The sequence below is a fragment of the Setaria viridis genome, chromosome 5 (genome assembly GCF_005286985.2).
Source record: "Setaria viridis chromosome 5, Setaria_viridis_v4.0, whole genome shotgun sequence".
Taxonomy (NCBI): Eukaryota; Viridiplantae; Streptophyta; class Magnoliopsida; order Poales; family Poaceae; genus Setaria; species Setaria viridis.
The window spans coordinates 31,708,602-31,717,178 of record NC_048267.2 but is presented as its reverse complement, the minus strand read 5'-3'; the positions used below and the strand labels follow the sequence as shown (position 1 = coordinate 31,717,178).

The 8,577-nt window shown below is 43.2% G+C and overlaps 1 protein-coding gene across 3 annotated transcripts; it reads right to left on the bottom strand.

The window, feature by feature from the left end:
* Window positions 1-276: 276 nt before the first annotated feature.
* LOC117857940 (mitogen-activated protein kinase 8) lies at window positions 277-6,332 on the bottom strand. 3 transcript variants are annotated; one of them, XM_034740866.2, is made up of 10 exons: window positions 5,851-6,332; window positions 3,890-4,298; window positions 3,295-3,422; window positions 3,153-3,212; window positions 2,446-2,595; window positions 2,218-2,373; window positions 1,880-2,091; window positions 1,659-1,766; window positions 1,273-1,343; window positions 277-1,189 (listed from the first exon to the last, which is right to left on the bottom strand). In XM_034740866.2, exons 1-10 carry the CDS (start codon window positions 5,890-5,892, stop codon window positions 756-758), a joined length of 1,770 nt encoding a protein of 589 aa, XP_034596757.1. In that variant the 5' UTR covers window positions 5,893-6,332; the 3' UTR covers window positions 277-755. The 3 variants fall into 3 exon arrangements, with proteins under 3 accessions (XP_034596757.1, XP_034596759.1, XP_034596758.1); XM_034740868.2 differs by lacking the exon at window positions 5,851-6,332 and adding an exon at window positions 5,474-5,712; XM_034740867.2 differs by lacking the exon at window positions 5,851-6,332 and adding an exon at window positions 4,780-4,924.
* Between the last annotated feature and the right edge of the window lie 2,245 nt (window positions 6,333-8,577).

Below are 8,577 nucleotides of genomic sequence, written 5' to 3'. Positions count from 1 at the left end.
GAACAAAAGGTAAACTTATGTTCTTTCATATGCTTTAAGAAATGATACGTAAGCATTGTTTTGTTTCACACTTAATATAGCCCCCAAACTGATCCATAACCTTAGAAACATCAGGAAAGGACACTAAATCTGGATAGAGGAAAGGGAGGAATATACTTAATGTTTAAACTAAATTTTCATTTCTAAAAAGAAAAAAAAGAAAAAGAAAATTCCAATTTAAACTGCCCTACCGTCCTGGCAATTCGCTTTGCTACTATGATATTACAGAGCTAAACGTACACAAAAATTCCACAGCGTTGAATTAAAGAGGCTGCTGCCACCAGCAGTAACATATAAATCAAGTCACTGTATATACAGAAGCTCACTATTTTTATTCCCACATATTTCCTTTCTAGCAAAGTACATAGATTCCCCTGTACATAGATTCTCTGCCCCTTCTTCTACTCTTTATCAGCAGCAAATAACTGATGGCAAAGCCCTTTTCTTCTTCTTTTTTTTCCATTTTCGTGGGGTAATGGCATTCCATTTTCGACAAGCTGGACCAAATGGACAGGATGATGAATGTTGTTTTCCCGACATCTGTTTTCAATGAGACATCGCACTTCCTCCTTGATCCTTGATCCTTGATCCATGCTCTTTATCTTCGGCTCAAAGAGCCAGCAAGGCAGTTCTTTCATACCAACATCTTTTCGCTCTTTGCCATGTTATTACTTCAACTCAGCTGAGGATTTTGGAGATGGCCAATGCAACTGCAACTAGTACATCCTAGAAACTCCATATTGAACTGCATTGACCTTATTGTAGCCTCCTCCACCTCCTACAGCTGTGATGCCATTAAAAGGGGCAATTCCATGAATCATGCTGGAGTGCAACGCAGCTCTTTCCATGACATCAGCTTTTGGGACACCTTTCGGTATGTAGTAGGAAGACCTCAAGTCCGGAGACATCTGTGGCACTACCTTGGCATCCATGAACCGCTGCGCTGGCTGGTACTGCATGCGATCTTTTTCAAGCTCCTGTTGGAGCTCTCTGTCTGAGTTGTCAGACTTCCGGTGGTAAGTGTATGCTGCTAGATTAGATGTGACTGGAGGAAGTACTGGATTCCTTGCCACTCTTCGTTGGCTGTAAGGATCAACAACAGCCAAGTTCTCATATGGTATTACAGGGCCAACCACTCTTCCTGGTCTAGCTGGAAATTTTTTTGCAAAATAAAATTAGATTAGATTGCTGGCTTCTGAAGAATTTGCAAGGTTACTTGGGAGAAATTACCACCTGTTGGAATCCTTTGAGGAATTTGGGAAGTTCCATTTGGAGGGATCGGATTAGAATGAACTGTAGTAGTCCTGCAAGTAGCAGATCAAAGGTCAGCAGACAATTCCGACAGCAATCTCTAACTAGTATAGAAACAATTAAACAAAAGAGTCTAACAAGCAAAGAAGTTGCTGGCCTTTGATCTCACAGTATCCCATGGTCATCAAATATCAGTCCTTTAAACATGCAACTATGAGCCATTCATTTTACTCCCAGGAGAAACTAGGAAACTATTGCATTGAATCCAAGATATTTTATTCGCACAAAGTTTTTTTAGGTCTTTTATTCGCAAAAAAACAACAACTTTGCATAGTCAGCCATGGAAAGAGGAGAGGAAAGTTTGCCACCTTGGGAGGGAAACATGCTTCCTGTCTGATGATGGGGGGATGTGTGCCCCACTCTTTCCTCCATTTTCCTCCAAGTTAGCAAATTGCCTTCGGAAATTGTCAACAGCGCTGCATAATAAATATTAGGAAAATTAACCTCAGATATGAATATGGGCACATAGCAGGTGTGAATAATTAGGGAAAGATTTGAAAAAGTAGATAGTTCACATGCAAATAAATACCTAGGATATAGAAAGCTTGTTTTTTCAGTTCCATTCATGTAATCCTTGAGGAGTTGAGGATGATACTCCAAGATCTCCCGGAATATAAGTTCCTTGACATCCTCTTTGGTCACCTTTTTCCGTTCAAACTCAAACTCCATTTTTGTAATTGGCTGGCATGATGGTTCTCTCTCTACTTTTGCGAGGCCTTTAAAATATGGATCAGCCAACGCCTGATTATGTACATCAGCAACCAAGCAAACATTATTGGAGTGAATTTTAAGGCATAATGATGGCTAGTATATTAATCAAATAGAAACGCAAAATATGATTTTGGATTCTACAGTTCAAACACTTGCCTCTTCAGCAGTTGGCCTATCCTTAGGGTCAAATGCTAAAAGCCTCTGCAAAAGTTTGAGTGCAGAAGGATCTGCTTTAGGGAACCTCTCAGAAAATGGTACTGGCTGTTTCTTCCTCATGCTAGTCAAGTACCTCCTTGCCTTCTCATTGCGAATCTGCAGTAGCCAAAGGATCATTGCTTGACAGTTCTCGAAAATTTACTTTGGAATAGGCATTAAAAGGCATACCCTGGAAACTGTATCGAGCGATGGAGTACCCAAGAGATCAGTCATCAGATCCAATTGGTGGACCACATTTTTTCCAGGAAACAAAGGCTTCCCGGTTAAGATCTCCGCAAAAATGCAACCAATACTCCATATGTCAATAGCTGGTGAATACTGCATAGAAAACAAAATAAGCATCATTGAATTGAAAAGAAAAAATAAATTTACGGAGAGAATAAAGCAGAAAATAATTCACAGCTAATATGTTACTTAGTTACAACTAACATTTGCCGCTCGTACCCAACGTTAGCCGCTCGTACTCAGCACTAGTCCCTAAAAAGAAGGGCATGATATTGTAAATGCTAATTCCCACACCTAACCAATAATATTACAGCTTATCTATGATTTCCAATGAAGGTAGAGTACCTACTAAAAGGTAGCAGTGCTAACTAGAATATCAACTTATGCAGAAGAATGCAGTTCCTAAACAAACAATTTGGAAGGAACGACCCTTGGCATGCGCTGGCTGGTAAATAGATAAATGGAAATCAGATGAAGTGAATGGTTGACGCAAAATCACGTTCAGCTATTGAAGATTGGGCATAAAAGGATAAGCTGCAGAACAACAGATAGTATGAAACAGCACATCTTGTTCACCATTGCCATAAGAATGTTCTGAAAAAAAGTAGCACTGCTCAGTAGCCTTATAGCGTAATGTGCAGATTGGTTACCTTAGAAAAGAAAGATCCGCACAGTTCAGGAGCCCTATACCATCTTGTAGCAACATAATCCTGAAAAATTTGTGAAACAGAGTATGAATGTAATCTGTTAAACAAAGTGCTACATGAATCTAGTCTACCAAAATCTACATACCGTCCAGAATACTGTTGTAGGAGTGTCATTGAATGCCACTCTTGCCAATCCAAAATCACATATTTTAAGTTTACAGTTAGCATTAGCCAATATATTCTTTGGCTTCAAATCACGATGATAAACATTAGCTGCAATCACATAAACATGCATATATCAGTTCTGGTACTTCTTGAGGATCTAGCAAATGAGCATGAGGTCTCAACTGTTCAACAGTGGAGGGCAGGAAGTAATTGTATAACTTAAAAAGTCAAAAGTATATACTTTGTGGATACAGAGAATCAAATACGAGATAAGTGTCCAAATATTCATACAATGGTGCAAACTAAAGAGGAAGAACAGAAACAATCAACAATAAGAGCCCTGGTTAACATATTGGCACCAAAGTGATATATATGCATGGACACGCTACTCTGATCCTCCATGCTCCTAACATAGCACAATGAAGGACTGATAATAAAACCAGAAATAGAACCTGTCCCACTATTTTTAAAGAGAAATGGTCCCTAGACACGTGAAGAATATTATGAAAACCATAAAGAATTAAAGATAAAAACTGTACTCTAGCTAAAACAGAAATTTCTATATAGAAGCATACCAGTATGAATGTATTTGAGTGCACGGAGCATCTGATAGAGAAAGAACTGATGATGCTCTCTGGTTAAGTCATCATTTGCCTTGATGACTTGGTGGAGATCTGTATCCATCAGCTCAAACACGACATAGATATCTTTGAAGTCCCTCCTTGATGGAGGTAACATTATATGCTTGATCTCAACTATATCAGGGTGTCGTAATAGCCGAAGTAGTTTGATCTCACGAAGGATCCGGGCGGCATCAGATAAGTGCTCAAAGATATTATGTATTTTCTTGATTGCCACCTTGTCGCCCGTATGTTGGTCAATAGCTGAGCAAACAACACCATAACTTCCTTTGCCAATGACCTCTTGGATTTTGTATCTGTTAGCATCACCATATTCGCTAAAGAAGTCCATCTCTGATGAACCCTGAGCAAAGTTCAACATATTGAATTAACACTGTTCGGCAAAAAAGAAAATAAAAAAGAGTAATACGAAAAGAAAGAACATGCAATGACTAAAAGGGAAGGCCCAATTCAACTGAGTAGAAATGCAGGATCTGCTTCAAGGACTAAACTCAATGTCAGATCTCCCAGATTTCGCCCCCATGGTCAGAAAGAAGAGCATTAAAAAAGTTTGGATTGTTCCTTGGGTGATCATACATGGCACCCTCAGTAATTGTAAGAAGCAACGTTGATGAGAATAACTCGATACAAATCCCAAGATTTGAGGAAATATCACTAGAATACTCAATGAAACAGTTCGCAAGGAAAAGATTTGCAGATATATCACTAGAATACTGAAACAGTTCACAAGAAAACAGCATCAGACTATGTGAAGCCTGAGGCTGATGCTTTCTTCCTAGTTCCTACTGAAACAACTGCTAAAACAGCAGACTCATAAGTCATACCGGTGTTCAACTAACAGAGATTATAGCACTAACAGCAACTGGACTCTCATAGTTTATGTAATCAGATGCATAAAAGGTAGCTACACCTTCCCTCCAATGCAAGCCACCTATGTCTTCAGCAATGAGCAGAGCAGGGCTGATCAAGCGTTTAAGACTAAATGGTACTAGCAGAAGTAGTCTTTAAGGGAGTGTTCTTGGGCACAAAAATCAACATGCCCCCTGAGTGGGCATAGAATATGTTGGTAAGCTAATCCAGTGGAACAAATTAACATGATTGGCCATCCTTTTCTTCCAAGTAAAAGAAGGCAAGACAGGCCACAGAATGGATTAGGATAAACACAAACTACTCAGCGAATCTAATTCCTCATTTGTGATACCTCTAAGTCGCAACTGAATAAGCTTTTTCTGGCGTGCCATCACGGATTAGCAGGGTGGGGGGGAAAGGCCTGGCCAGTCCTTTAAGGAGCAATTTGTATTCGACACAGTTGGAAAAGTTGCAATGGATGCCATTTCCTTTGGAGGGGCAGGAAAAGGGGTCGTCGCCCAACACCGGAAGAGTTCAGATATTATGGAGGAGAAAGCATCCACTTCCAAATCCAACAGAACCTTCCGGTAATTCAACAGCAAACTTCCGATCCAGAAAGAAACAACAAACAGAGACGAAACAAAAATTCTCGTCTGCAGACGCACGAACCTGGACTGTGGCGACTTCTCCACAGCTCAAATCCAGTAACAGCTCTACGCGATCGTCGGCAAGAAAGACTACGAAAAGTCGCGCAATGGCACGAGTAAATCCTCCCGGGTTCTCGTGCGCCTCGGGGAACCGAAATTTTCAGGAAAAGAAGGCACTTTTTTCCCAGATATATACGCGACGATTTGAGAGGTGATAATCGTCTCTGCGAGGTGGAGGTCCAACCCGGCAGGCCAACCGATCTCCAGACGCCAACAACCCAGGCGACCTCGCGTCCACCCGGACCCCAACCACCCCCCGCGAGAAAGAAACCAAAAAAACTCCCACCGACGAGAGAAGGCGAAACGAAACGAAACGAAACGAGAGCCCCTGCCCCTCACCTTCCTCCGTTGCTGCTGCTGGTGGTGGTCCATCGCCTGCATCGCTCCCCGGCCGCCGCCGCCTCACCTCTTCTCTGCCCGCGAGGCTACCCGCATTTGCCCCGCCGCGCCGCCGCATGCGACGCCCGCCCGCCCCCCAGGAGAAAGAGAGCGAGCGAGATAGAGATAGAGGCAGAGAGATCGATCTCCCCTCCCGTCCCGGATCGAAGCCCACAGCCGGAACGCTCGCTCCGCCCCGCTCTGTGGCCCGCCTCGCTGCGACTGAGCAACTCGCGGCGAGGGTGGAGGGGTGAGAGAGAGAGAGAGAGAGAGAGAGAGAGAGTTGTGGTGGCGTGGCGTGGCGTTGGATTTCTTTTGTGATGGTATGATGAAGCACCGCAGCGGTAGGGAGGAGGTTGCGTCGCGAGCTGGTGTTAAAACAGACGAGCACGAGCCCGAGCCCTTGCCCTGCCCTGTCTCTCTCTGTTTCGACCTCGTGCCGTGCGAGTGCGATGCGAGCGACCCTGGAGGCAGCCTCCGGTCGGATGAGGCTCCTCGGCAGGGGCTGCTATTGAGTCACTGAACTGCTCTCCGGTCGGGTTCGCCGCCTGCTGCTCCGGTTAAGTTAAAAAAAAAAAGAGCAGCAGCGTTTTCTTTTCCTTTTTGACAGCGGCGCGGGTGGGCAACGTCCCGTGGCCCGCCGTGTGGGGACGGGCGCCCCGCGGGCGGCCCCACCTGTCCGACCGCCCCACACTTCGGCCGTCGCCATCGCCACCGTGATTTCCATTTCCTGCCTCTCGCCGAGCCGGCGCGAGCACGTTCATAGCGCGGTGGCTTTTGGGTGCGCGCGGTGCCGTGCGCGCCTACCATTGTGCAATGCAGGGGGAAGCTTCCGGCGCTTTGGGGGTGGGGCGCGTGCCTGCCATGATAAGGCCACGCAATTATCGGTTGGTAGATCTGGATTGCGAGCTACCAGTACCAACAGCTTTCTAACAAAATAATACACCATGGATCGGTAGCCGAGTGGGAGCCTCCCGACCCCCTGCGTGTATGGCATGTGCGCTTAATCATGCACGTAGTATAGCATTGTTGCTGCTTTTGTTATTTTCCTTCTTCCTCTCTTCTTTCCATATAGTTTATCAGGGGGCAGAGTAACGCACCAAGACCATCGGGGTTACTGCCCTTTGCACGCTGGGGTCAGCAACATGGCAACATTGATGGATAACAGTTTCCGTAGAAGTTAGGGGGTGTTTGGTTCCTCTGACTTATTTTTAGCACCCGTCACATCGAATGTTTAGATACTAATTAGGAGTATTAAACATAGACTATTTACAAAATACATTACATAAGTGGAGGCTAAATGGCGAGATATTGTCAAATCATGGACTAATTAGGGTTAATAGATTCGTCTCACCGTTTAGCCTCCACTTATATAATGGGTTTTATAAATAATCTACGTTTAATACTCCTAATTAGTGTCTAAACATTCGATGTGACACGTGCTAAAAATAAGCAAAGGGAACCAAACACCCCCTTGGTATAATGTTGTGCAGGTATTCAGTCTCCGGCCGGGTTTACTCAGTTAGAAAAAAAAATGTGTCTTCTCTAACTGAGCAGCGTGTAATGTATCTCCAATTATTAGGCTGCAATTTCGTAATGGACACATTTGATATCTCATCGGTTCCATTAACATAGATCGGCAATGGTGACTCAGAAAAATCGAGCGATCCAGCCCCTTTTCTTCAGATGACTATGTATTAATGAGAACTCAATAATGTTACCCAGTCTTTTTCCCTCCAGAAAACTAGTTGTAAATGACAACTTCCAATAATGTTTACATTTGTGAAGAGCCAATCATTTAAACAATCACCGCGCTTTGTTTGATTGCTCAACTTTTCTAACTGTTGTTTTCGTGCAAGATTGGAATGGGAAATGATGATCGACATTCTTATCGGTCATGTCTACAAAACGAATACGCAAGAAATTAAATTGAACAGAACATGGAAATCATTTTTTTCTTTATCCCAAATTATGTTTACAATAATTATGATAAGCGATTACTAGCCTTTTAGCAAAAAAAAACTATTCCACGTTCTGTTGATTAGTTTCCTGGTGAAGTAAATTACAATGAATTTAGTTTACTGGTTTACCCACAAGCACCGAAATGGTTCTCCGTACTAGTTGGTGTACCAATTAACCTTTGCCAAAAAGAGTATAAAGTTGCATCTCTGCAGCACTCCCGCGTGCAGCACAAGCACAAATTTGACATGATTGTTGGGTGTGCAGTCGTTGTTTACATATGTATAAGTTGGTGAGGTTTCATTGGTCATAAACAAAATTTCCCATCGAGCCCTGCCTTTTGAACGGCCCAATTTGTCGCAAGATCGGATCAATCGATATATTGCACAAAGGAGTGTCTACGTTACACCCCTTGGATCTTCAGAAAGCTTCTGTCCCGAATTGATGACAGATTGATCCATACTATATATAGGACTTTACGCGTAGATGCCAATTTCTACAGATGGATTCGATCGGTTAGGTCGATCTCTACTCGACACCTGTGTGTCCTCATGGTTTCGTGCTTTTCCATCCTGTCGGTGTCAACTGATGAGTCGTGTTCCTCTGTTTGATAATACAAGCACGCAAACATAATATGGTGTGCGTGGATTGACAGTTGAAAGCGTTAGGGTGTTTGGTGCAAGGGACTAAAGTTTAGTTCCAATCACGTCAAATGTTTAGATGCTAATT

Bases quoted from the DNA above. Each gene is read 5' to 3' on its own strand.
- LOC117857940 (XM_034740866.2), bottom strand. From the start codon at position 5,892: ATGCAGGCGATGGACCACCACCAGCAGCAGCAACGGAGGAAG. The intron at 3,213-3,294 runs GTATGTAGATTT...CAAATTTTTCAG, and splicing joins CTACAACAGTATTCTGGACG to GATTATGTTGCTACAAGATG. The intron at 2,374-2,445 runs GTATGCCTTTTA...TGGCTACTGCAG, and splicing joins CGCTCGATACAGTTTCCAGG to ATTCGCAATGAGAAGGCAAG.